The 26347-nt window shown below is 36.1% G+C and overlaps 6 protein-coding genes across 6 annotated transcripts; 2 read left to right on the top strand and 4 right to left on the bottom strand.

Moving 5' to 3' along the window:
* The first annotated feature begins 1344 nt into the window (after positions 1–1344).
* On the top strand, positions 1345–4077 carry LOC125198567 (50S ribosomal protein L6, chloroplastic-like). The gene is made up of 4 exons (XM_048096884.1): positions 1345–1461; positions 1846–1927; positions 2047–2355; positions 3603–4077. The coding sequence occupies exons 2-4, from the start codon at positions 1893–1895 to the stop codon at positions 3937–3939; spliced, it is 681 nt and encodes a 226-aa protein (XP_047952841.1). The 5' UTR covers positions 1345–1461; positions 1846–1892; the 3' UTR covers positions 3940–4077.
* A 429-nt stretch (positions 4078–4506) lies between these two features.
* LOC125198566 (probable RNA 3'-terminal phosphate cyclase-like protein) lies at positions 4507–6577 on the bottom strand. The gene is made up of 6 exons (XM_048096883.1): positions 6222–6577; positions 5927–6076; positions 5634–5812; positions 5360–5535; positions 5040–5247; positions 4507–4844 (listed from the first exon to the last, which is right to left on the bottom strand). Exons 1-6 carry the CDS (start codon positions 6424–6426, stop codon positions 4635–4637), a joined length of 1128 nt encoding a protein of 375 aa, XP_047952840.1. The 5' UTR covers positions 6427–6577; the 3' UTR covers positions 4507–4634.
* Positions 6578–7409: 832 nt separating this feature from the next.
* Positions 7410–9882, bottom strand: LOC125198568 (mitochondrial outer membrane protein porin of 34 kDa-like). Its single transcript, XM_048096886.1, has 6 exons — positions 9723–9882; positions 9534–9601; positions 8550–8660; positions 8311–8397; positions 8027–8235; positions 7410–7937 (listed from the first exon to the last, which is right to left on the bottom strand). Exons 1-6 carry the CDS (start codon positions 9769–9771, stop codon positions 7631–7633), a joined length of 831 nt encoding a protein of 276 aa, XP_047952843.1. The 5' UTR covers positions 9772–9882; the 3' UTR covers positions 7410–7630.
* A 2927-nt stretch (positions 9883–12809) lies between these two features.
* LOC125198560 (probable auxin efflux carrier component 1d) lies at positions 12810–14889 on the bottom strand. Its single transcript, XM_048096878.1, has 5 exons — positions 14766–14889; positions 14118–14558; positions 13310–13490; positions 13100–13185; positions 12810–12991 (listed from the first exon to the last, which is right to left on the bottom strand). Exons 1-5 carry the CDS (start codon positions 14851–14853, stop codon positions 12810–12812), a joined length of 978 nt encoding a protein of 325 aa, XP_047952835.1. The 5' UTR covers positions 14854–14889.
* A 3052-nt stretch (positions 14890–17941) lies between these two features.
* Positions 17942–19775, top strand: LOC125198571 (probable pectate lyase P59). Its single transcript, XM_048096890.1, has 2 exons — positions 17942–18234; positions 18500–19775. The coding sequence occupies exons 1-2, from the start codon at positions 18047–18049 to the stop codon at positions 19638–19640; spliced, it is 1329 nt and encodes a 442-aa protein (XP_047952847.1). The 5' UTR covers positions 17942–18046; the 3' UTR covers positions 19641–19775.
* Positions 19776–20019: 244 nt separating this feature from the next.
* On the bottom strand, positions 20020–24750 carry LOC125198570 (FACT complex subunit SSRP1-like). The gene is made up of 16 exons (XM_048096889.1): positions 24639–24750; positions 23889–24074; positions 23503–23608; positions 23141–23277; positions 22894–22977; positions 22723–22817; positions 22520–22628; positions 22273–22359; positions 22083–22175; positions 21646–21843; positions 21408–21553; positions 21164–21317; positions 20933–21031; positions 20670–20849; positions 20504–20582; positions 20020–20430 (listed from the first exon to the last, which is right to left on the bottom strand). Exons 1-16 carry the CDS (start codon positions 24690–24692, stop codon positions 20303–20305), a joined length of 1935 nt encoding a protein of 644 aa, XP_047952846.1. The 5' UTR covers positions 24693–24750; the 3' UTR covers positions 20020–20302.
* Positions 24751–26347: the final 1597 nt, after the last annotated feature.

Below are 26347 nucleotides of genomic sequence, written 5' to 3' on the forward strand. Positions count from 1 at the left end.
AAAATATTTGATTTATTTTGGAATATATACTAAAATAAAGAAAATAAATTTAATTATAACAACATGAAGATCCACCACAATTTTATGTACTGGTATTACAAAATAGACAAGTACACACGGGTAAAAAGATTGAACTTGTGACTATGGTTAAATAGCAATTGTAACAGTGTTTTATGAGTATAAACTAGGACAATAATGTAGGAATGTGTGTATATAAAAGTTACATATGACATGCGTGTTGCGTGCATTTTATTCAAATAGTATTAGATTTGTCTACTATTTTTATTCAACGTAAATAAAACTTATACATGAATTTGCATGCATCGCATGTATTCGGGTTTCTCTTAAAATATCGTACGTAATAAATCAGTTTGACCAATTAAACTAGACTTGATCAGCACGTTTCAATTAATCTATATACTAAAATTGTAAACAAGGTATGTGTCAGTGTGTAATAACAATATGCAAAAGGGTAAATCTATGTAAAAAGGTATAGTATTCGTTTAATTAATAAATCCAATGTGTCACTGTATATTTGGCATGCCGTTTTTTTTTATTCAAATAGTAGTAGGAGTATATTATAGCCGTACATTCTAGCTGGACGATTTCAATGTATTAGATTTTCTTATGGGTAAAAATATTTTCATACAGCTACTATAAGCATATGACTATTTTTAGAATTTTACTAAAGATTATGTTTGATAGTTTTAGATCTTTCATGGAGTATTATGAATTGTTGAATTTTTTGTTAAAGAGTGACAATACCGTTGAATAGGACAGACAAGGCCAAATTATCAAATTAGTAACTTAAAAGTTAAAACTAGTAATTAAAACTTTGATGAAATACTTTATTAAATGACAAAGCGCACCACAAATTCCTAATTCTCTGATACGATTTCTCATCAAAGATATAGATTGTGAATTATCATACGATGATTATGAAGAATCAGTTTATATTAATAGGAAATAAATTTGTTGGTTTAGAAAACCATGCTAAAAAAAAAATTAAATGTAGTTAATTTACTACCAATTTTTTGTAGTATTACATAATATATTAATACCATTAATTAAATGATTATATCAAGGCCAAAAAATAAACATATTCCCTTAATACAGTATAATTGATAATTCTGTAATTCTGTTCCACAAAAATTAGTCCCTCTTATTTTTTTAAAAAATTTATCTCTCTATATATAGACTCATTATGCATTAATAATACTGCAATTATTATTTTCCCTAAAATTTTTTTGAACTTAATCAATTCTGCAGTATATATTTTTTTTTAAATAGTACTACTATAAAAATAGAGTAATTGATTAGTTCTATAAAATATTGACATTTGAGTTTCAAAATAAAATGAAAGAAATATTAGAGTAACGAAAATATAAAAATCTTATCCCCAATTCACTGAAAATTCTATCCAGAGCTAACTTCTTCTCTCACTCCCTTCTTCTACCTCTGGTACTGCTCCTCTCTATCTGTTCATGTATTTGTTGTTTGTGCTTTCATTTGTTTGTGGTAGTTTGAAACTGAAACTGCTCCTTCAATGATGTTCTGAATTGCTTCAAATTAATTGCACATGACATGAGTTCGTTAGTTAATTTTCTACTGGAGTTTGAATTGCTTCACAATGCCTGCTGTTTGAAATTGAATTTTTTTATTATAGAACAGTAAGCGCCACGGCGAAGTTTTGGAAGAACCTATTTTATAGGGTAGTTTTTGAGTGCGGCAGATTTAAATGTAAAGATTTTTTACAATTAGGTTTACAAGTGTGAGAGATTGAAGACAATTAGGTTTTCTCCAACAACTCTTACATTTTTTGTTCTTTGTTTTTTTTGGCTGCAGGGGAATTTCAAATTGTATAGGTTACTGAAATTAGCTCTAGGAGAGCAATGTCGGCTTCTATCAGTGCTCCTGTGCAGTCGAGGTGAGTGCTAATTATCTTTACACAATCAATGTGTGTGCATACATATGTAGGTTTCATTTTTAGAGTGACTTGATTTCTGATTATGAGGATTTTGACATGTGTTTTGGCTTCGAAATTAGCTACCTGAGGTGCTCGTTTCTCGGGGATGCAAATAAAATCCGTGTTTCTGGGGCATCTGCACCTCGGGTTGCTGTTGTGAGGAGGACTGTGGAGTGTAAGGAGTCGAGAATTGGAAAGCAACCAATTACGGTCCCCTCCAATGTGACTCTAACGATGGATGGACAATACTTCAAAGCTAAAGGCCCACTAGGGGAGCTTGATCTCACTTATCCACGAGAAATTATGGTTGACAAGGAGGAGTCTGGAGCTCTCAGGGTGAGAAAGACTGTGGAGACAAGAAGAGCCAACCAGATGCACGGATTATTCAGGCATTTCTCTCTACCTTTCTTCATTCTTCCTGCAATTCGATACATGGTTACTTGTGTTAGATGTACTGTATTTTTGGTGCTAAGTTGATAGTCTAGATCTCCGTGAAGAAAATAGGAGTAAACTGTAATATATTTACTCTATTTTTTGGTGCTAAGTTGGTAGTCTAATCTCCTTGAACAAAATAGAACTGAGAAGATTTCTGTATTGCTATCTATTTTTATTTTTCGATATGGCTAGAACAGCAAAAGATGGAATTTTAAAATGTATACAACCATACATTCAAAAGATTGAGGATTGATGACCTTTTCTGGTTAGCTGATGCTCTTCTTTTATTTTCCTGACAGTCATTGTGGATTTTGCTTAATAAATGGAATTTACAGTTTCGCAGCTTAGGTTAACTAAAACCAGTGAAAATTTAACTTCTACATAATCCCTTTGATCTTGCACTTGATTTGCTTTATCAACATAAATTCTGATATCAATAGTAGTATATGATAACTACATGATATAGTATCTATTTCCTATTTTTCCCAGTGCATGTCAAAGTTCAAACTATGCCTACTCTAAATTCTCTAATATTATTACACAAAGATCAAGCTGTGTGTGCCTTCTTCTCTCTCTGGGTTATTTCCATTCCTTTTCTTTTCTTGGGTGGAGTGGCTTTGTCATGACTATGGATTGGTCAGATAACCTTTTTTAAGTAGAAAAACATGCCATATACATGATGATTCGTATGTGACATTGTGTACCAGCATATCAGAATTTAAATTACCAAAACAAAGACATTGCAACTTATATTAGTTCCTTCAGTTTCTTGCATCATGTGTAGCGTTTCCTCACCACTTTAATCAGCCTTCAAAAACCGTATGGTACAAAAAGGTCGCATAACAGCCTGTTAAAATTCTCCTTTTTTTCTTTTTCTATGGTATTGAATAGCTTAGGGGTTATAGACTACATAACTTGCTGCATTTGTGAAAACATACATAACCTGAACTGCAGCCTAAACTTGTTAAGAAAATCCATTCTAAAATGTGAGTTATGATACATAATACCTGTATTGCAAATTTTCATGCTGTAGCCCTTCCCTTATACTAGAATTTTATATTTCTTATGCAATACTATATCTGAATGTGGGATTTTTGAATAATGCTGATTTCTCACATGAGATTATACTTCCTCCTAAATCTCTCTATGGAGGTTGGATTATAATTCTATATCTCATTTGTTATCTTGATTATCTTCTCAGGACCCTAACTGACAACATCGTGGTGGGTGTTTCCAAAGGATTCGAGAAGAAACTCCAACTGATAGGCACGGGGTATCGTGCTACAGTCGAAGGGAAAGACATAGTTCTCAATCTCGGTTTCTCTCATCCAGTGAGGATGGCAATCCCCCCTGGCCTGCAGGTTAAGGTGGAAGAGAACACTAGAATTACTGTGAGTGGGTATGACAAATCTGAAATTGGCCAGTTTGCTGCATCGATTAGGAAGTGGAGACCTCCGGAGCCATACAAGGGTAAAGGAGTGAAATATGCTGATGAAGTAGTAAGAAGAAAAGAGGGCAAAGCAGGCAAGAAGAAATAAATGGCTTGTTTTTCATGTGATTTTGTCTTGTCTTTCATTTCTTGTCTATATGATTTTGGAGGATGTTCGTGAACGTTGTTGTTGATTCAACAATGCTGTGAGAACTAATTTATCAAATGTAGCAATTCATTTTGATTCCCTGCTTCTAATCATTATAGAACTTCGAGTTATTGTTGTATCGTTGATTCTCTTTTACATTCACAAGCAAGAAATAAAGCTTGGATTTCAAAATGCATCCCAATGTAAAGAGCGAGGTCCCCCGTGTCCAACAACAGCTCGTCGTTCTTCCAGAACCCCAACGACAACTGGATGTCACGAAATGGGCCAACAGTCAAGCTCAGCATCCAGTAACCTCCTTCGTAACCCATACTATCGAATCAGCATACACAGTGAGGTCAACTTGTTTCTGTTTGATAGTCAAAATTGATAGTTTAAGATAAATAAAATCGTAAAATTAGTTTAAATTATGATATATTTGCGAGTTAATAGACTGTCTTAAACTGCGTCCTCAAATATAACATTCTAAGCACAATAACATAACTGTGAAAACTAGAACAAATTCAAAACTGGAAGGAACAAAATTATCAAAATTTTGATTTAAATTATAGCAATGCTACAAGACACAGTAATTGATTGTGTGATTCTGATACAAGGAATAACTTCAGGCAACCTTGGCAAAGAAAAATGGTGACGTCTCAGGACGCCTTCCTCGATAGATTCTTGAGACCGCATCCAACACACTTGAGAATGACCGTATTCGTTGCAGGATCAGGCTTAATATTAAACTTCACTTTAAGAAAATCAGAGATATGCCTGAGAACTTCTATCCCATAAGGTGAGAGCTTCCCAACACGAACCTTTGACACATCGGGAGGGCACAATGCACAAAGGAGAAACAATAAACCCTGAAAAAGCAGATGAGTGCACATTGTGACAATAGTAATGTGCACAAAGAAAGCATCTCGATAACACTTTAATGTATTCATATAGCATAGTTCACATGAAATTAAAGGAAATGGGATAAGCCCAATCCTCTATCAATAAGCTTATTTGATTTTAATTAAACCGATAGATAAGGGCAAACCCGATGGGATACAAACCTGGTGAGTCGAATCCACAACTCCCCCTTGCTCAATCTCAGCCAGCAGGGCCGCTGCAATCTTCTCACCGACGTCTCCTGGAGGACTCAATTCTTTCTTCTCCTCAAATTCATCCTCCTCCTCTCCCCCACGGTAGACTGCCGTGTCAGCAGAAATGCAGCAGCCTGATGTAGTCTCAGCAACGAGAGTAATTCCATATCCAGGCGACCTATAAATAAAGAAAAGTTAACCAAGGATAGATATTAAACAGAAATATCACTAAAGCACCATAACACAGCACTAGCTAGTGATATTTTGAAGGATGCAAAGAATAAACATACTGTCCAGCTTGCGCTCCCGCTTTGTGGTCAGTGTATATGTGAACATCTGGAAGCAAACGATTGAAAATGCCACGAGCTTTATGCAGCATTTCATTCTCAAACTGAGACGATACTCTAGCTGAAAAGGAGTATCCTCTGATCCTCCTCACCAAGCCCTCATCAAACCAAATAGCTGCCTATTTGATTCAAATGAGCAATACATTAACAATTGGATTTCATAGTGCAGTGCGGGCATGTGTTTATACGATAACAAAAAGAGTATGAGAGTATTTACTTGCAGTTCTTTCACAATCGGAACAGAAAGAATAACTTCTCCGCCACCTTTAGGAGGAACTCCCCGGTTCACGATTTTCAATTCAAGCCCTTCCGGAGGTACACCAAAATGCTTCAGTATAGGTAGTGTAGTTTTTTGGAAAGTGTCAACAGATGGATCCTTGGAATCATTTGTAATACCTAAAATTTCAGGTAAATCTTAATCCAATGGAATAGAAGCTCTTGATTTATTGTCAATTTGAACCAAGCAAGAAGAGCACCATTTATTCCCAATCAGCTAGAAAATAAAATTACCTTTAAGCTTAATAGTGAGGGGCTTCTTCCCAAACAAACCTAACACAATCAGTGGCTCCAAGAAATACCCAATCGACCTCAACGTGCCGCAATCGTGAACCAAATGCCTCCCGCCCATCACAATCCCTGGCTTGTACTTGAACTTCGTACCTTGACTCCCAAAATCAAACAACCACCAATCACAATTGTTTCCAGCTACAACATATCTAGCTAACTTATGATAAAACAACAGCAGCTACTAGTTATTATTATCAATCAATAAGTGAGCAGTTGGAAATTTGATTTTTCCAATTACCGGTTTCGTTGATTTCGACGGAGCAGTCGTCGGAAACTTCCTCCAGGAGGCGGAGGAACGACAACTCGTAGGGGCGGAGGCCGGGAAGCGTTTCCTCGGCTCGTATGTCTTCGATTATAATCGGTGTGGATGATAGCGTCGAGAGGAGGAGGCGCAGCCTCATGTTCTGGCTGCCTTTCAGCCGCTTGTACTGAATTTTCCCCATTTTCACACAAGCTGAATGAACTCCGAAACGCGGCTGCGGATTCTAGAGTTCTTCAATTTGCAGAAGCGCGGCTCGGTGCTAAGCGCCGCCGTAGGTGGTATAGAGAGAGAGCGGTTGGTTGAGGGAGATAGCCAGGGTTTTACTAGGTTTTATCACATTTGTATGAATAAAATAACTATATAATATAGGAGTAGTATATATTTACATAATAAATACGAATAGGCACATAAAAATTATAAACAAAGCTATTTTAATATTATAGTATGTGTCAATTTAATTTGGTTATGCACATTATTTTCATTTGTTAATTTTACATAACTATTTCCAGATGTACTTTCCATTTTCATAATCACTAAAAATCTCCTAATCTAGTAATAGGAGTATATAGTAGTAATAATAGTAATAAGAAATCTTTTATAAAATATAGAAAAATCCTTATGAAGATAGTGAGCAAGAACTAGAACAAAAAATGCAGGATGAAAACTCCCCTGATTAGAATTCTTTCTTCTTATTTGATCTGTAGTATTTGTACATATGATGACATGGGCACCCCTAGTTTCTATCGTTTTTTTAAAATGATTTAAGTACTTTGTTTTTTTAAGTTTCCACAATTTTTGTCTATTTTGAGCATAAGTTTTTCAATGAATTTTATATTGTTTTTTCTAATTTCCCCAACAGTTTTGTCGATTTTGAGCCTAAAAATCATTGAGACCAAATACCGTTTCTAGCTCAAAAATATTGAAACTAAAACCGAAATCGACAAATCTAGTTAGATCTGTCTAGGCCAAACAAACTGTTCTTGTTTACCAACCATTTTCTTATTGTTCTTATTAGTAGTATTATCAACCATTTCCTATTCCTTTCCTCCATTTCTTTCTTCATTATCAAAAGAGAAACGAAATACTGCAGGTTGCTAGCATATTGATTTGCTTACTAGTTTCACATAGAAATTCAATAAGGGGCAAGACAAGAAGATAGAGATATTGACTGCAGAAAACTTGAGGGAAATGCGATGAGAAAGGATAAATGTTCCAACACATGTTAAGTGATAGAAATAGAAACTTGGGAAAAGTAAGCTGAAGCCTAGATTATTGCTAGAAGTCTATCAAAACAAGCCGCCAAAATAAGCAGGTTTTCAGCCATCACATCGCACCTAAAACTCCTCAGTTCAAATCCAATCTTCAACAAGGACTGAATCTCCCACTTAAGGCTTCAGGGCCAAAGCCAACCCAAACTTGGCACTCTTGTCGATGGACTTGGTGTCCACCTCGGCTGATAGAGTGATGAGCGACTTGGGACGCCATTCGTGCTGGATCAGACCACTCGCCTTGCCAGAGTTGTTCAGACGCGCCTTTGCAAGGGTCAATGGGTCCAGCGCGTGTTGTGTCCCAACAGTGATTGTGTTCTCGTTGCTTGAGAAGCTGTGAGTCACCTCAGCACCAACAGCAGTGTTGGTCAATGGGCTCACTATGTGGTAGTATGATGCGCTCAAGGTGTCAAACTTGTCATTCCTAAAGCAAGAAAATGCAATTTGTTTAAACACGCAAGAAAAGGACATTGGTGAGCACACAACAAAAGAAAAAAGAAATTAAAAACATACAGTGTCAGAGCAGCAATCAGATCAGAATTCGTGAAACTAGCTCCGATGTTGTACTTAGTTAAAGCTCCTTCCTTAGTGTCAAAAGCCACATCACTGCCCAAGGCAAGTTTATCATTGCCGACAGCAGCGGAAAAGTTCACAGTGGGGTTAGCTGTCAACCCGACACTTGAGGTTATCCCCGCATAATCATGCAAGTATTGAAGTTCCAACTGCAATAGTCAATGGAGAATATGTTACAACACAGAAAACCAAATGCAGTAAACGAAGAAATATGCATTGCTTACCTTTCCAGACCTTTGATCAGGAACTTTAAAGCTAAAGATAGTCTTCACTCCAGGGCAAGGCTGATCAACTGTGATGGTGGTTGAGAGCTGGCATTGTATATGACACAAAAAATTAGTCCAAGGTTTCAAAGAAGTTTCATGAAGAAAAGTAGATCAAAAGATTTACAAAAAAGGTTTGTTAATCAAAACATTAATAGCATGTTTTTTGAACAAAAGATAAATTATGGCAATGGGCCTACATTTGAACTTGTGTCAACTTTGACATCAGTGGTGATATTTTTGTGCTTCAGCTGAGTGTTAATGTCAGCCAAGAAAACTTCGCCTTTCTTGCAACCGGATGAAGTGAGAGTCTGCAACCATTAAATACAAAAAAAGAAGACATGAGAGGTTGTACAAGATGAAATAATCCAAGAACCATAAAGATGAAAACCCACAAAACAAATACATGAAAATAATTGACATTCTTAAGTTTTAAAGTTTCTTCATAAGCTTACTCAATATGAACAGCACTACTCACCAACTCAGACCTGCTTAATGCAGTGAAAATGGGAAGAGAACACACCAAAAGTAGAATTTATATTCCAAACACAATTGGAACAATATGATATGAATTTCTATGTTTATCTACGCAATGAGATTTCTTATAGGTTAATTTACAAGCAAGTCTGTCATTCTCATTCTTAAACAAAACAAGCCAATTGGCACACTGGCCAAAACCAAAATCTAAGTTCCAACATGCAGCTAAGTAGCCAGCAAACATACTAGTATAGTGCAACACATTCTTTCACGTGAGGGTTTCGATTCAAAATTGGTTCAAGAGCATCACAGGTTACTGTACTAGGACCAGTATATTAAAATTAAAAGATATAGTTTCATCCATAGAAATTGCAAGTCCTGGTTAGTCTCAAAAGCCCCGATAAACCAAATCAAATGTATTGTAGAGCATTCGATATGCGAATGTAACAATAAACAAATACGATGCTCTCTCTAAATATTCAACAGAATCACAAAACTCAAAGCCTCAGCAAAATATTCACCTAGCGAAAGAGATACAGTAACAATTTACAAGAGAAATCTAACCAGATAACAAATTAAAAGCAAAAACAGATAACAAATAAAATATACAAATTCCAATTACAATCGACGAAATCACAGCTACAGCCAGAACGAAAACACAAACACAATAAATGAGATCCGTATGAAACATCAACGAGATTACTTACAACTCCAGTAGGCGAGTAAGTGGTGATTGTGAACTTTTGGTCACTCTGGTAATCCTTGTACAAAAGATCTAAGAAAACATACCAAAAAGAAACGAAATGGTATCATTCAGTGTAAAAACACAAAATATTCGAAAACAGTACATAAATGATAAACTCAAATTTGAATTCAAGCTGAAACGAAACACAAACCTCGAGCTCTTTTCCCAATCTCGGAGTAGAGACCTGGACCCTTGCCCATGATTTCAGAGTTTAAATTCGAAGATCCAAGCTCGAAGCAGTAAACTCAGGATGAGTGAGAGGCAGAGAGAATAAATTCGTGTTGTTTTTGAAGCAGTAGCAACGTGATATAAATGGGGGCAAAGCTCAAAGCCCTAATTCATTTTGAAGGGCATGTTTCTCTGAGAATCTGCACCGTTGATGGGGGCAGTACTTCATCGAGGGTCGTTGATTATTTCTTGGAGAGGGGAATAAGTTGTTTTCCTCGAGGGGTATTTTTGGATTAACAAATTGGTGAAGGTGGAATGCTTAGTTGTATTGTCCATCAAGAAAGAGCATGTATGCTACTAATTCGTCCCACAATAGTTATCACTCGTATTTCATTTTCAACCATATCATAATAGTTGGATTGTATATTTTATTTTTAAGTAAAACTTTATTCTCTCTTATACTTTATTTATTTTTACTTTATTATTATTGTAACTATATCTCCTCTTCATTTACCTTTTAAACAATACTTCTAATTTATTAATCTTTACCGTTGTAACAAAAGTCTTATTTGTAAATTTGCAATGTTGAATTAACAAATAAATTTACCATTAACCATCGGTCCCACTTAAAACAAGTCGTTCCCGTTTTAGCACAAGATGATTTTATGTAATACTTCCTCCGTTCCGCTTTAGCAGTCTTATTGACTTTTCTGTCCTCTTTTTGTAAAAATGATAAAAAATAGTTAAAGACTTAAAGTGGAGAAATGGTAAAGTAAGAGAGACAATAATGTAGATAAGACTCTTCTCTATATTATTCTCTCTCTTAATCCACCATTTCTCCTCCTTAACTATATTTTATCATTTTTACAAAAAGATAGCAGAAAAGTCAATAGGACTGCTAAAGCGGAATGGAGGGAGTATTGTGACGTAAGTTAGGTTAAAAGATCCCAATTAAACATTCTCCTTGTCATCACATGAAGATTTTGTGGACCATTGGCCATTAGTAGTATGATGTAGCATAGATAATACAAGAAATAAATACATTTGATGTTCTCATTCTAAAATCGTATTGCGTTTTATGGAACCTCAGAAAAAGAAAAATAACACTTTAGTGTAACAGAGAAAACATCGTATATAATTTAATGGGTTAGTCGAATAAAAATCACAAAAATTGGTTAAATTATGAACCGTCTTATATTTCAAAATTTGAATGATAAATCAAAGACATTCCTGGACTAGGGGTTTATCTCGCCCATAGTCCCTGGACTAAGGTTTATCTCGAAATTGATCCTTTTGGCTTTTTTTGGTACGAAAATACCCTTTGATATTAATTTGAGGGGTTTGGGCAATTTGGTCTTTTTACACTTTTAACATTTTAAATCTGATATTATTTTAGTTATGTACTAACTTTGATATTATTTTAAATTTATCATCCTTTTTCCCTTTTGTTATCCCTCACTTTTAATTAGTGATATCAATTAACAGTGATATAATTATATTATATTAATATAATAATGTGGACGACTAAGCGATGTCGTTTTACTTTAAAGAAACTAAAATACAGTACATAAAAAGTAAAGTAAACCAAATTCAGTTGATGTGATAATCTAAAACATCGTGATTTATTATGTTAAAAATTGTACTATAAGTCAAACCAATTGATCAAATTTCATACTTTTATAGTAGGAAATTAACTCCAATAGTATGTGATAAAATTTTGAAAAGGCTAAAATTACTCCACACAAACACAAAGCCTAAATTACTGATTTATTTTGACATTGAGCGATCAAATTAAAAAGCATCGCAACTTAAACTGCAAGATTAAAAAGAGTTGATGCTCTCAATTCAGTCCACGCCTCTGCTTCTCTCTCCCGCGCGCGCGGAATTTGCAGTAAGATTCATGTGGATATTTCAATCGTGTTGGATGATTCATGTGAATATTGCCTTTCATTTTGACGTGTTGGTGTAGGTTCTATTGTTCTCACACACACTTGTTGCTCTCGTTATAATGACTGTTTAATTGTGCTTGGTTTACTCAATTTCTGTTTCCATTAGGCTATATGTAGAAAGCATTTGCAGAAGGAATGCCGATTTGAACTTGTGCAATTCATGAATTCAATTTGAGGTGGACGATCTATGTATCCAAGCATTGTTTTTAAAAAGCGAGGTTGTGGCTGGCGACTATTTCACTGGAAGTACTTAGTTGTTTGAGTCGTGATGAGATATGCTTATTGCTTAAGTCTGACACCATGACTATGTTCTGTGATGCACTATCATTCCGAAAAAATTTGGGCACTAGGTCTCCAGTTTTCTTTCCCCCTCTGAACCTTGAAATGAGTGATTTAAGCACTTGCATAGAGTTGTTTGTTTGAGAATTTGGAGAATTGGGGAGTAGTAATGTTTGTCTAGAATGTTGACTTTAGTAAAAATCATATTTGAAAATTGAAATAGTTGTGGGGATTTTAATATGGGAGACATTTTTTGCTGAGATTTTAATATCATGTCTGGAAAGTGAGATTTAGAACCGGCATTTTTTGTAAGCTCTCTAAACAAACATATAGTGGAACTTGGAGTTCTAACAAAATCTCAGTAAGTTGAATTGTTTGCACCAAATATGTGCTCCATTCATACAATCAGAAACAGTTTTAAGTTTCTCTTATCCCTTTTTCTCTATTTTCAAATTCCTGGCGCTATTCTACATGTTAAATGACATTTTGATGAATGAATAAAATGATGTTCATGAACATATTTCTTTTCCTCGAGTCTCTGACTTTGTTCTACAATCAGTTCTTTATTTAGTGTTTTTTGCATATATGTTTGCTGCTAATCAACCTAAAACCTATACTGCATTGATCAACCAAATATAGCTACAAATAAATGACACTCAACTATAGATTTGTTCCAAATGCATTTGAAATAATTCTCCCTAGTTGCCAGCAGTACCTTTCAATATAACCCTACAGGTAAAATAAACAGTTTCTGAAATTTTTCTTGTTTTTGCACCATGTTTATAAATTCTTCTGCTAAGTTTTAACATTGAATAAAGAATAATTCTCAGGTACTGATATGACTAGAGACAATGATACTTACGAACCTGCACAATTGCAACTTTAAGTAATGTTCCTCTTAGTCCAAGTGCTAATGAGGGCACGGACATGAGCAATGGGCCTACTAGAAACTTCATCGCCATGGCTAATACTGCTTTTCTGGTACCACAGGCAATCACTCTGGGTTGTGAAGCCATGAATAGGCCTGACCAGAAAAAGATTAAGGAGGTAGAAGGAATTCCCTTGTGCGTATGAGTGTGTTTTTGTGTGCATGAACGGCATCTGATAGAAGTAAAACTTTAAACATGCATACCTAAGCTGAACATAGCCATTCCAAGTCCTCCATCTGACAATAGTGTAACTGAATTTTCAATTATTTTAGGCAATTTTACTGACCACCTGCACATAATGACAGTCGTAATGTGAGACTTACAGTTGATCTATGGTGTTCTGGGATAGTCAAACTCTTTACCACCAATTGGTTACAACAGCCAATAGTCTGCATGAGTTTTGTTTGTATTACCTGAAATGTATGCATGCCCATAAAATGCCAACAAAGGTGGCATATGTGTTGGGATTTCTGATAAGCTTCTTTCCTACTGTTGAGATAATAATTTTTATGTTTCTTTTCCTCAGATCTTTGATTCCTTCATCTTTCTCGTCTACATTCATTGCTTCTGCTCTTTGTGGACTCTCCACTGCTCCTTCAAAGAAATGTTCACACTTATTAAATCAAAGTAATTGGCAGAAAAAAGTAGCTCAATTAGAATATTTTCACTGTAGTAACATTCATGCAGCATTATTTTGTTATGGCCTTGAAATTTTGAAATCTTAGTAAGCAAAGAAAACATGACAAATTCAGGTGGCTTTTAGTTCTCTGTTCTTGGGGAAGGGATTAAATGGGTGAAACCAATCTTGCAGATAAAATGAATGGATTTAGTGAAGTATCTGTCATTGACTGGGCTGTTACATAGGCTGCTTGGCCAAGTATTTCAATTGGAGACTTGATTTTCTGCTTTCATTCAAATCTATGCCTATTTCTAATTGTTCTACCTTGTCTTTGTTTGCTCCTTATAATGTTTGTTGATTTACTTTCTTCTAGACTATAAAGAATTGACCAAATTCTTCCAGACTTGTTTGAGTATTCATATGTGTGCAAGTGTAAATAACATTGGCGGAGGCAAAACTTAAAGTAGTAGGGCCCAAAAATTTAGCAATCTTTAAGACTGAAGAAATTTGGAAGATCACTATTGATGGAGGGAGCATATAATAGAAGCTAGATGAGTCTAAAAGTAAAAATTTAATTATTAACATAAACTCTCCATGCATACCTGTTACTTCTGAAGATGATGTTGCATTGATGGATTCCTCTGTAGCATTAATCTCAAAAAGAACTAACAGAAGGTTGTACCAAATAAGGCTTTGTAATACAACTATTTGGGCCAGGAGGGTTGATGCTTCTTTCCCATACATAGCCTCTATCAGTGGGAGTCCTAATATCAATGTATTAGGCAATGTCGACAAGGAGAGACCCGTTATCACCCAACTCAGGCTCCCTCTGGATCTTATTTTGGCTATTGCAGCCAGTATGATGAGAGCAAGAAACTTTTGAAGGAAATCAGCAGATACCAGTTTCAGGTTCATCTTATAAGGATTGTTTGATGAGATTACCTTGAAAGATAAAAGGGGGATTGAAAAATTTGCAACAAATTTGTTGATGCCGGAACACTGATCTGGTGTAAATAGTTTCCACCATTTTATCGACAGCAACGCTGCAGTCATGGCGACATAGAGGGGGATTATCGATGCAATAACATGGTAGACATCAGTTAGGGTGATCATTGCTTTTTTTTATTTGATGGAAGTGGTGAAATGCTTCCTTTTTTTCATGCTCTGGATATATATATGTGCTGAGATTTTATATGCTTATGTTGATGCGATGCCTGATTATTGAAGGAAAAGGTGGCAGATTAGATTACCTCTTTTCAGAGAATCTTCCTCAAGTGATATTTCATATGCACAATATGCACAAGTTTCTCTGCAGATGTAACTTTCTAATTCTATCATTAATCATTTTAATAGGGCTAATCTCGAATAGATTTTGATTAACAGTCAGTCCATTGCAATCATCCTGATTCATAAAGTTTGATTCCAGTTCTTCTTGTGGTTAGATCCTTTCTACCTTCTTCATTTAAAGCCTAGCAATCCTAGATTATAGGCATAGTGTGGAATATATAAAGGAAAGTAAAAATTCCTTGATTGGTGATGGTTCTCCTCCTTAGTTTAACTTTCCATTCCAATTTTAAGCCAATCAGCTCTTGAAAATATAGTATGTTGCATCAAGTTCAATTTGTTTGATATAGACTGTTTTTCTCTTTGCTCTTTTTTCTTGCCGAACCATGTTATATACTTTCCTCATATAAAACTATCATCTGTCAAATCGAACCTTAATCTTGAGCATTTGTGTCAGATCTTCGATGGAGGAATAAAGAAGTGCATTGCAAGAGAAGTAAGTTAAATCTTGAGTAACAACTACAGTGAAGAAAGAATTTTGCTATTTATGTTAAAAGTGTGAGAATAAGTGTTCTAGAGTGCTGCTATAAAGCTTGAAATTTTGCCAGAAAAATAAAAGGTCATAGCGTTTCTTCTTCAAGCTCCCTTTTTCTTTTTCAGTTAAATTTTTGTGTTCACTATCTAGATTTGAGGTTGATTACTCATAACCACTTGGGCTTGGACCAGGGTTTGGAATCTTGCAAAGTTAGTGAATCTATCCGATCACTCGGCCTAGGTTGCTGTTGAGCGTCGACAGGTGGGCCATTGGTGAGAAATTTTCAGCTCAAATTTGTTCGAATTCTTTAATATGCTTTCAGTGATATCAGACAGCTGGGGCCATTACTATAATTATTTTTATTTATTCTTGTTTTTATTCCCCAGGAACAAAGAATGTCGACTTTTTTTCCCCTTATAACTATTGAAATAAGCTGTGAATTTTGTAGGGATGGTGTATTTATCATTCTCTAAATTTGATAACACATGGAATTATTCCGAGGTCATCTGTCGCAAAATGGCATATACTGTGAGGTAAGGAAACATAAAATCAAACACTATTTGCAAATTAGGACTATTTGTAATGTTTTATCTTGATATTTGTTTCAAATGTATCTTTATATGTTGGTGTGTTGACAATAACCAATTTCGAAGATTAAATATTATAGGAGATCTAGGAAAAGTTTAGGTGGTTGAGTGTGGTTTCAATACGTGTGCTTTTCTCCCTTTTCTTTTTATAGTGAGTATTTCATTTTCTATCAATTTGCTCCGCATGAAATGTCTTTTGTTAAAAGCAAAAAGTGAGGCCAAATTTATACTCGATTTTTTCTTTTCCAACAATAAAGAGTATATATATTTATCACTTCGAAACCCTAGCTCTATCTCATGTTTTGGTGTTTCACCCGTCTTCCATTTTCAAACGTTTTCGTTATTTTTAATTTTTTTTTTTCAATTTCGAAAATTTATGTATCACTTTAAGGGTATGCAATTATTTTAGCACTTAATTTCAATTTTTAAGCTAACTAAATACTATTATCATGAATTTATCTACGTGCACAATATCTTCATTAGTTTTAATTTTAAAGTGTTCATGTGAATTTAAGTAGTTATTTTTATTAATTGTAGAATGCATGTGTATACATTTCCATACTTGATTATACTAAGAAGTAAGGAATATTTTAATTTTGTCGTCTGACTACCTTTTGTTGAGCTCTCTTTTATTTCATGTTATTACTAGTATATATAGGTACCTAGTTATCCTAGAATATAGCTTAAGATTAGCAGCTTGGCACATTTGATTTCTTTTCGTAAAGGTATCTCTATTAGCTAGAGTGACGACTCACCCTCACCTGCCGACCCATATATTTATATGTTTTTATATACTATGCGTTAGCGTTACATCAATACTAGTACTACATAAAGTTTGGTTTCATTTTAATTAACCAATAGTAGTACTATATAGTTTCCACTATCTCTGGATATTGTATATCAAGCTGATAATATTGAATAAATCTGGTTTGTTTTTCGAAATTTCAATTTTTCTGAATTTTCTCACAGCAAAGTTTTCTGCTTTAACGAATACCTCTCGCACAACATTCTCGTCTAGTCGCGTTCTCTGTTTCATCTACCCCACGACTAACGGCTCCTCTGGTTACCAATGTGCACCCGTACTGGCAACATCGTCCAACATTCTGACTTTTATTCTACAGTATACGTACTATTTAAAAATATAGATCCCTAAATAATTTTTAATATGAAAATCACTTGAGTATTGTTTTTCTAAATTTTCTTTAATTAAAACCACAGATAGAGCCGAAGAAGATTTAATAAAAGTAGAAGAAGAAGAATAAAAGAATTTACTGGTCTCTGGTCTATCACCTTTGTATTGATGTATTCTGTAGGCTCTTGTATTTGAAATGATGAAATAAAAATGAGAGGTCAAAGAAAAAAAATTGGAAAATCGAATGTGTTATCAAGTGAACATCGAACTTCATAGTAATTTGATATCAATAAGGTAACTAAACGAATTTATTGAAACCCCGTAAGCTGACTGAATGGCATATGTGCTACTGTATTAATTTAAATTTTATATACTAGTATGTTGCTGGATTGAATTCGGAATAAAGTCATTAATCATAACCGTATGTGAGCTACTGAGCTACATGACCACCCTTCATTATTTTATTAAACAATAGGTTATTATACAGAAGCAGATAAATAAATGAAATTGAAATAAAAAGAAATCACTACGATGAAGAAAATAATGTAATATGTCAGCCACACCATTTCAGAGTGACGCAAAAATATACCGAATACTTGAGAGTTTATTTTGGGGACCAAACATCTTAACGTATGAATCGGATTGACCAAACATTGATTCGCGGTAGAATTAATCGAATTAACCAATTAGGTCTGTTTTTTTGAAACATTGAAGGCCACCACATGTTATATTACCTAAATTAACTTGAACGAAAAAGTCCTCTATTAATTTCAAAAATAGGCATTACCACTGAATCTGATAATGGTTCCCCGCAGTTTTTGCACCTGAGATAATGTTGTATATAAACGCAATCTTACAACATGAAAAATCAATAAAACATCCCAGAATTACTCTGTCTTGGCATGATTTCAACAACACGGTCGGGAACCCCTAAAATAAATCTTTAAGGGTTCCATTTGACCTGACCGTGAATAAAAAAACAAAGGATACAAAATGGGGCGAGGGGGGTTATATTCGCTCTCGCTCATCTTTGTTTTGGTTCTTCCATTCGCCTCGGCTAATATCAGTCATTATGATGATTATTGGTCTAAGAAAGCTGCAGAAGCCTGGAATCGCACCTTGGCAACTTATGAGCCAATGCCGGCTAAAGTTGTCAGTCATTTCAATGAACACACCCATAGGTACAATTATACAGCGAACAAACAGTCAAGGGGCTTAAGTCCATACCATGCTTACTTTTTGTTTATTCTTTTATAAGTCTTCAAATTTATGCAATTTGTTATAAAAAGGTATCATCAATAATCAAAAACATATTTTAAATTTTTTTTTGAACCCCGACTATCTTTATTTATGCATCTTTAACATTAATATCACATGCTATGTCAATGTCATGTCTTAAATGAAAACAAATCAACACTCAGTCTAATTGGTAAAACGTTATTATAGGACTCTTAATGAGCTCGAGGGCTCGAACAACACAAGGAGGGAGTTGTCACACAGGGTTTACACCGGGCCATGCATGGCGACAAACCCCATCGACCGATGCTGGCGTTGTGACCCGAACTGGGCCAACAACCGGTTCCGCCTGGCCGACTGCGCCCTAGGTTTCGGGCGCAAGGCCAAGGGTGGAAAAGGCGGGAAGATCTACGTGGTCACCGACTCCTCCGACAACGACATGGTCAACCCCAAGCCGGGCACCCTCCGCCACGCGGTGATCCAGAAGGAGCCCCTCTGGATCATCTTCGAGCGGAGCATGGTGATCCGGCTCAACCAGGAGCTGATCATGACGAGCCACAAGACCATCGATGGCCGTGGCGCGTCCGTCTACATCGCCAACGGCGCCGGCATCACCATCCAGTTCGTCCACAACGTCATCATCCACGGCCTCAAGATGCACCGGATCGTCCCCGGGACCGGAGGCGAGATCCGCGACTCCGTCGACCACTACGGGTTCCGCACCCGCAGCGACGGGGACGGGATCTCCGTCTTCGGCTCCACCGACATCTGGATCGACCACATGTCAATGACACGTGCCAGCGACGGATTGATCGACGTCATCTGGGGATCCACAGGTATCACTATTTCCAACGGCCACTTCACCGATCACGACGAGGCGATGCTCTTCGGCGCCAACGACGCACACTACATCGACAAGAAGATGCAAATCACGGTGGCGTTCAACCACTTCGGGAAGAGGATGGTGCAGAGGATGCCGAGGTGCCGGTTCGGGTACTTCCACGTGGTGAACAACGACTACACGCATTGGAACATGTACGCGATCGGAGGGAGCATGAACCCGACCATCATAAGCCAGGGGAACAGGTACATTGCGCCGCCGTTGAACGGGTACGCGAAGGAGGTGACGAAGAGGGAGTACACGCCTGAGTCGACGTGGAAGTCATGGACGTGGAGGTCGCAGGGAGATATTTTCTTGAGGGGGGCTTTCTTCATTGAGTCCGGGGATAAGAATTTTGTGGGGAAGCATCCGGAGCTTTACGACCATGTGGAGGCGGCGTCAGGGGAGAAGGTGGCGGAGATGACTAGGTTTGCGGGGGCACTTGGGTGTAGAGTGGGGAAAGCTTGCTAGAGAGGTGTAACCTTTGTTTTTTAGTTGCTTCATGATTTGTTTATTCATTGAATGTTTGTTTACATTGTTGAATGTACATTTATGGGACTGAAGAATGGTGATGATGAGTTAAAACGAGTGAGTTTTTTTCCATCATTTTTGTGTCTTCATTTCTGCACTATTCCAAACCTGAGAATTTCGTTCCTACCATATATGAAACAGCTTTGTTTTGATTTTATACCTTTCTGGGGAATAATAAAATAAAAACTACACATTCTACACAAGTTAAATGAACAAAATAAGCTATTAAAATAAAAACTAGAGATGATGATGTTTGCATAAGCTCCAATGCAGCGTTACACTTTACTTAACGAGAAGTTGATGAATTAACTAATTATGCTGAATAAAATCCAACTTGCATTTGGCTCTCAGAATAATATGAATTTAATTACTTTCATAATTCAAAAGGCTACATCTATTCCCAAACACTCCTTTGATGTGAAACATAACCTTCATCACTCTAAATTTGGTTAGATTATATAAGCACATGCATCAACATGGTTGCATTATAGCCATATCACAGATCTTTGTGTAACAAGAAAGACACACATGTATCGGCTGTAAAACCTCAAGGCTAGTAGACTGACTCCATGAAACCTCGGACAGTCGTCAGCAATGGAACTCTAAGAGGTGTCAGATCCATCTGGCGAGTCGATTGCCATCGGCTGTGGATTCTTATAGCCACTGATCTCATCACCGTAGCGTTTCTTGTCAGCCCGGGCTTTTGCTTCATATGGAGCCTTCTCCTCGGCTGCATAAACAAGAGCATCAGCCTTGGGCTAGTAAAAAGCAATGCTATGTAGAAAGTGGAATATGGTAAATACCTGTCATCTTATTCCATCTTTCTCCGAGTACTTTTCCTACTTCTGTAAACGCAATTCCTGGATTAGTCTTCTTCACATCCTGCAACAGTAAAGCGCACAAATTGAGTTTAAGGTACAATGATAGACACATTCAAACACACTTGAGTATATTTAGGCTGGTACAAACCTCTCTTTCGGCTTGAGAAAAGAACATGAAGGAACTCATTGCTTTTTTGGGAGCATTTGGATCCTTTTTCTTCTTTTGTTTCTTCTTCTTTCCATCATCATCGTCATCTTTGGTCTTTTTCCTACTAGATGACGCCTTCGCAGCAGAAGGTTCCTTGTTGGGCTTCTTTTTTGGTGTTGCCTATAACACACCATATATTCAAGTCGGGCTCCATAAACTATTCAAATCCAAAAATAAAAACGGATAAGACAGAGAGATGTTACCTCTTTCTCCCCTCCGCTGTCACTAGCATCAGAGTCGTCTCCCCCAGAGTCATCAGTGGGGGAGCCTCCGTCGTCTTTATCAATAACAAAATCTTCATCCTGTGATTAAATTTGTACATTAAATGATGAATATATTCAATCAGCATTTAACTGTAGTTGGTAGTAGCATTTTGCAAATATCTGCATGTGATGTACTTCACAAAGACGGGGAAAAGGAAATAGAAGCTGCACCTCCTCATCACTCTCATCTCCAATTGCTTCGTTCCTGATTCTCTCGAGATGTGGATCAACAGCATCATCAATATCACTCTGCAAAACAGCTGCTACTCCTTCGGCATTCGGGACACTCCCCGCATTGAAATTCATCATCTTCAAATCCTTATCCCTGAAACATCATAATATCAGACACCAAGTTATGACCAACTTCACTATGAAGTTCAATCAGATAATAAGGTAACAAGCAAGAGGCACTCACTTGACAAATTCAAAGAGATTGTGATACTCATTTCTCTGAATATTTCTGAAAAGGTGCTCCTGCTCAGTCTTGAGTCTGATGAGAAAATCAAAATAATGCATGTTTGAACCTCCAGCAGTATGCCTCTCAAACTCCACGTAGTCAATCTATAATATGTTGGACAGAAGAGTGCTCAGATGCCATTTCATCTAAACATAGTAAAGATTAAAGAAGCCCAAAAGGTAACTTCATACTGTACCTCCTCATGAAGAATTAGAGTGGGTGGCTTGGGTAAAAAGAAAAAGCTCTTTTCAAGAGGATATAGAACTCCATCTTCAGCTTTGAGTGATGATTTGACAGCATAACCATCCTGACTACTGCGGAATTTCCCTGGTTTGGTGACTTTGGCACCAGACAAACCACGCAGTATAGTAATGAACACCTCATGGATGAGTCCCTGAAATATTAAGAAAAAGATGATGTAATATAATATTTTCTCTCAGCTTCCCAAGCAGACAAAATGGAAGCACTCCATGGAGACAGGGGATCCAGTAAATATGAAATAAAGTTAATTAGAGTAATATAAGGAAAATGTGGTATGGTCTACCTACTTTACAATACAACTGTCAAGAAAGCAGTTTGAGATCCAGTGAGTTAACTGGTGAATCAGCATTTTATAAATTAATAGGTTATTACCTTGTGATCTGGGTCAAGCTTTTCTTTGTATTTGGAATTGTAAAGGTCTTCACTCATTGATAAAGTGGTGTCCATAATAGCATCAGTCTCAAACTGTAATGAGATTAAAAAAAGGAGAATCTCATTAAAACTTCAAATCAATCCTATAATTTTCATGTTCAACTAAAGAATTAAACTATTAAATATTAACCTGCATCACAATATGTGGATACAAGGTTTGGCCCTTCCTAATTGGAGGATCGAGTGTCACGACAACAAAGGTGTGTGGTTGGTTGAACTGCAGGAAAAAAAAATAACATAGCCATTATAGGTGATTTATGAAATAGGTAATATCCTGTTATTTGAGAAAAAATTATACAATAAATACAGTAGATTTCCCAATATTGATAAGTGCAGATACCATTCATATAGGATGTTATAGAAGGGAAAGAAAGTACCTTAGGCAACCAAAAAACACGAACTACACTGCTGTACTGAATTTTGAAGTCATTAGCTTGTCCTTGGAGACGTAAAAAGGAAAGATGAAGTTCGACACTGTATCGTCCCCTGAACAAAAAATAATGTCAGAACTGCACCAGAGAGATTACTGATGTCGGGCTGCAACTTATTCAAAATTATTCTAGAAACTGAGGTAACACACCTAGGAGTAAGTATGGCAATCCCATCAAATGTAACAACAGCTTCTTCACCTCCTGCTCCAACATCTGCCATTGAGACAATCTTGTCTCTGAATACCTGCAAAATGGGCATATTACTAATGCCGAAATGACTGAAAGATAACCAACATACAGGATTCATGTAAAAGAAATACCTGAGCAGAAGGTCGATTTTCATCACCAACAAATTGAGTGTTTGAATTAGGAATGTGGAAACTTATTTCCATTAATGAATCTTTCTGCAAGAAATAATATATTTATCAAATTAGCAAGAAATTACCAAATAACAGGAAATCAATCTAGATTGACGATAAATCTTACACAATATTTTTCTATGTATCACGGTAGATGCAATGAACACCAGATAGCCATGAATAATAAATTACATGGAATAATAAGTACCTCGTTGGCACCAGTTGTATCATCAACATGGAATTCCAACATGACATCAGTTTTCCCTTGTAGCTGGGTTTGTGCTACGTCCGCTAGAGATATCTCAAATGCTTGCTTATTGCCCACAAGAAAAGTAAGCGTATTCCCTGGGAATCAAAAGAGTGTATAAGCTATCCATACATCAAACAATCACATTCACTTGATCCTAAAGATTCGATGCCAACAAGGATACCATACTAGCAAAAAAAGACAAAAATGTTGACATTGTTTCAAATGAATCAATTGAGCATCTACAGACATATCTATATGATGACAAACTACCTTATGGCGACAAAAAGAATACATCAAATGTAATGGGAGGTATACAATACCATTTAAATCAACTTCTCCCCAATTTTTTCCACTGACAGAAAGCTGCTTCTCCTCTGGAGTTGCTGAAAAGTTGGACTGGAAGAATGTATTAAGGCTCGCAACATCCTGCACAAAAAGCATCCACAAGGGCAAGTTATCATACCAAGTGGTTCTTAGAGTATGTAACTCCTCCATTGGAGGCATGACAAGGTGGTGATGAGAATACATGCAGAGTATGAATAGATCACTTTTAACTGCATCACAAATTGATAAACACAAATAGCTTTTCCCCATACTGCAACTTTTTAAATTACAGGAAGTTTGATCCAGTTATGACTCAAGTAAAGAATCTCGTTCTTGGAAACTCACAGTTCTTAAAAAACATGAAATGAGATAACACACCCACCTGATCCCGGAAACCAGTGAACTTGTAGTTGAGGCCATCTTTGGTCCGAACTCCAAGTTGGTTAGATCGAGGTACTTTCATCCATGTAAGGCCCAGCAAATCGGATTTATCAACATCCACAGCCTTGCCACCTCCTAGTTTCTTCCATAGTATCCCACCTGAGTGGACTTTAAGTTGTCCTGGATTCTGCAAGCGAGGGCAGGACTCAATTTCATTTTTTCAATGACAACAAAAAGTAGTACTCAAGAATAACATCACCAGATTCTCGCAAACTAAAAATTCACATCACAGAACCACTAATTTCAACTTTTCATCTTCTCTGTTTCGCTATTTTCTTCTTTCCCTTCAAGAGTTCAACTAACTCTCAAAGAAAATCTAGTCCATTCAGCTTGAGATCCCCAATTCAACTTATCCATGTCCACCCAGAAAGATTTTGACACAAAAATATCACATTTCGACAGGCTAACCAAAGAAGGCAGCTCAGTTAACAGATCCTACCACAATACAATTGTCAGAAACACTCTAAACATCCAACAAATTCTGATCACCTCGTCCACAAAAAACCCTAATTTTGGCACGACAACATGGATTAACACAGGAAAAATCGATGTAACAGCTTTTCTGATGCAACAACACACACACACTAAAACTAGGGTTAGGGTATACAGCCACCAAAATTAGGACACGAAATAGTAAAAAATGATGAATTAATTCGACAATGAACAAAACGGAGCAAAATGAATCACTCACAGTTCCTCCGCGACCACCGAGAGAGATATTGTTGAAGGAATGACCGTCCGCCATGGTTGGGAAGCGAGAGTTAGGCAGGGGCGCGGGAGAGGGTATTTATACTGAGTGGGGTGCGCACAATATAACTGTGGCGCCAACATATACAGCAGCAGAAATGAGGGAGCTCACGTGGTCGGCACGTGGCTCTCCGTTTGGGCTCAACTGATAATGGGCCACATTATTCAATAGCCCAATTAGTATTTAAAATGAGGCCCAATTATTAATCTTTATTCCCGACTTCGAATTCGCACTCTCATTATAATCAACTCAACTGTAATTTATATTCTTTCATAAATTGATTTTGAGTTTATTCAATTAACAAATGCTTTAAAAAACTTCTTTTTTTTTGCATACAAATATTACATTCGGCCACAACCAATAGTCATGTAGGAGTTTTTTTTATTTTTTATTTTGAACCGTCTACAAAAATTAGTTACCTATAATTAATTATTTTTTCTTCTTATTTATAAATTATGCATTAAAATTAGTATCAACTACTATATTACTCCCTCCGTCCCGCTTTAGGAGTCCTGGTTGATCAATTTTGGGCGTCCCGCTTTAGGAGTCCCGGTTGAAATAAATTAATAAAAAATAATAAAGTGTTAAAAGTGGGTCGCAACCACTACAACTAATAAAAAAAATGTTAAAAGTGGGTCCCAACATCCACTATAACATTTATTTATTGGACACTCAATTAAAAGTGAGTCCCAACATCCACTACAATATTTATTTATTACACACCCAAACACTTTATTCTTAAAACATGTGTCCGACTCAACCGGGATTCCTAAAGCGAGACGGAGGGAGTATATGTTAGTGATAAATAACATAGTCTGCACCTAACCACCCAAACAAATAATTAATTTTTATAACCTCAAAGTTGTATAAATGATTCATTCACTCTCCAATTTACAATACAAATCCAAAAAATACCTAAACAACAAGTATTATTGATTTTGTTTGTCCTCTTATTTAAGATTGTAAGGGATAATTATATATATTTTTATTTCAATAATCATCCTTCAATTTTTTTTTTTGATATCATAATCGATTAATCGAAACATAAAATTAAATAACTCAAACACTCAAATCTTGCTCTATCCCACCAAGCTTATCTATCACATCCACTACTAAATAAAATGATCCCTTGATGTCTTAATAATGCAAAATGTGGCTGTTTCTTCAATTCACGTAAAAATTTATGACGTTTTGCGCCAACAAACCTTCTATTTGTTTTGTTGGATATTTTTATCCTTAAAAATGAAATATAGAGAATATTACAACGGTTGATTCCATAGTTTGAATCGCCCAGCATAATTTAGACACACTCCCCCTTTAGAGGCACATAAATTGATGCTTAGTATAGGACAAAAATTAGAGTATTAGACTATTGGTATTAAATTTAATTAAATAATGTAGACGATGAATCCAATAAAATGCTCAAGTCTAAACTTATTATGCTACCTGTCAATGTCATTTGAAAATTCCACACTGATATCATTTTATATTTTTGCTTATGTTACCTGTCAATGTCCTTTGAAAAAATACACTCCTTACTAACTAATTTTACTTTGACAACATGTTGGGCACAAAATGAATTATTGTCCAAAATCAATATAGCTTAGCAACATTAAAAAAAAAAAAAAAAAAAATTTTACAACATTCCTCAC

This window comes from Salvia hispanica, unplaced genomic scaffold, assembly GCF_023119035.1.
Source record: "Salvia hispanica cultivar TCC Black 2014 unplaced genomic scaffold, UniMelb_Shisp_WGS_1.0 HiC_scaffold_167, whole genome shotgun sequence".
Taxonomy (NCBI): domain Eukaryota; kingdom Viridiplantae; phylum Streptophyta; class Magnoliopsida; order Lamiales; family Lamiaceae; genus Salvia; species Salvia hispanica.

What these genes read in the sequence shown, in the direction of transcription:
- LOC125198560 (XM_048096878.1), bottom strand. Translation starts at nt 14,853, where the DNA reads ATGATAGAATTAGAAAGTTACATCTGCAGAGAAACTTGTGCATATTGT. An exon ending in GGAAGATTCTCTGAAAAGAG is followed by an intron (nt 14,559 to 14,765) that starts GTAATCTAATCT and finishes CCATGACTGCAG; the next exon opens with CGTTGCTGTCGATAAAATGG. An exon ending in ATCATCTTCAGAAGTAACAG is followed by an intron (nt 13,491 to 14,117) that starts GTATGCATGGAG and finishes ATTTCTTTGAAG; the next exon opens with GAGCAGTGGAGAGTCCACAA.
- LOC125198566 (XM_048096883.1), bottom strand. Translation starts at nt 6,426, where the DNA reads ATGGGGAAAATTCAGTACAAGCGGCTGAAAGGCAGCCAGAACATGAGG. An exon ending in CGATTGTGAAAGAACTGCAA is followed by an intron (nt 5,536 to 5,633) that starts GTAAATACTCTC and finishes TGAATCAAATAG; the next exon opens with GCAGCTATTTGGTTTGATGA. An exon ending in GCGGGAGCGCAAGCTGGACA is followed by an intron (nt 5,248 to 5,359) that starts GTATGTTTATTC and finishes CTTTATTTATAG; the next exon opens with GTCGCCTGGATATGGAATTA.
- LOC125198570 (XM_048096889.1), bottom strand. Translation starts at nt 24,692, where the DNA reads ATGGCGGACGGTCATTCCTTCAACAATATCTCTCTCGGTGGTCGCGGA. An exon ending in AAAATCGACCTTCTGCTCAG is followed by an intron (nt 22,818 to 22,893) that starts GTATTTCTTTTA and finishes CCCATTTTGCAG; the next exon opens with GTATTCAGAGACAAGATTGT. An exon ending in ATTGCCATACTTACTCCTAG is followed by an intron (nt 22,629 to 22,722) that starts GTGTGTTACCTC and finishes TTTTTTGTTCAG; the next exon opens with GGGACGATACAGTGTCGAAC.
- LOC125198567 (XM_048096884.1), top strand. Translation starts at nt 1,893, where the DNA reads ATGTCGGCTTCTATCAGTGCTCCTGTGCAGTCGAG. An exon ending in AGTGCTCCTGTGCAGTCGAG is followed by an intron (nt 1,928 to 2,046) that starts GTGAGTGCTAAT and finishes CTTCGAAATTAG; the next exon opens with CTACCTGAGGTGCTCGTTTC. An exon ending in CAGATGCACGGATTATTCAG is followed by an intron (nt 2,356 to 3,602) that starts GCATTTCTCTCT and finishes TTATCTTCTCAG; the next exon opens with GACCCTAACTGACAACATCG.
- LOC125198571 (XM_048096890.1), top strand. Translation starts at nt 18,047, where the DNA reads ATGGGGCGAGGGGGGTTATATTCGCTCTCGCTCATCTTTGTTTTGGTT. An exon ending in TTCAATGAACACACCCATAG is followed by an intron (nt 18,235 to 18,499) that starts GTACAATTATAC and finishes ACGTTATTATAG; the next exon opens with GACTCTTAATGAGCTCGAGG.
- LOC125198568 (XM_048096886.1), bottom strand. Translation starts at nt 9,771, where the DNA reads ATGGGCAAGGGTCCAGGTCTCTACTCCGAGATTGGGAAAAGAGCTCGA. An exon ending in CTTACTCGCCTACTGGAGTT is followed by an intron (nt 8,661 to 9,533) that starts GTAAGTAATCTC and finishes TAATGGTTGCAG; the next exon opens with ACTCTCACTTCATCCGGTTG. An exon ending in CTGATTGCTGCTCTGACACT is followed by an intron (nt 7,938 to 8,026) that starts GTATGTTTTTAA and finishes TTCTTGCTTTAG; the next exon opens with GAATGACAAGTTTGACACCT.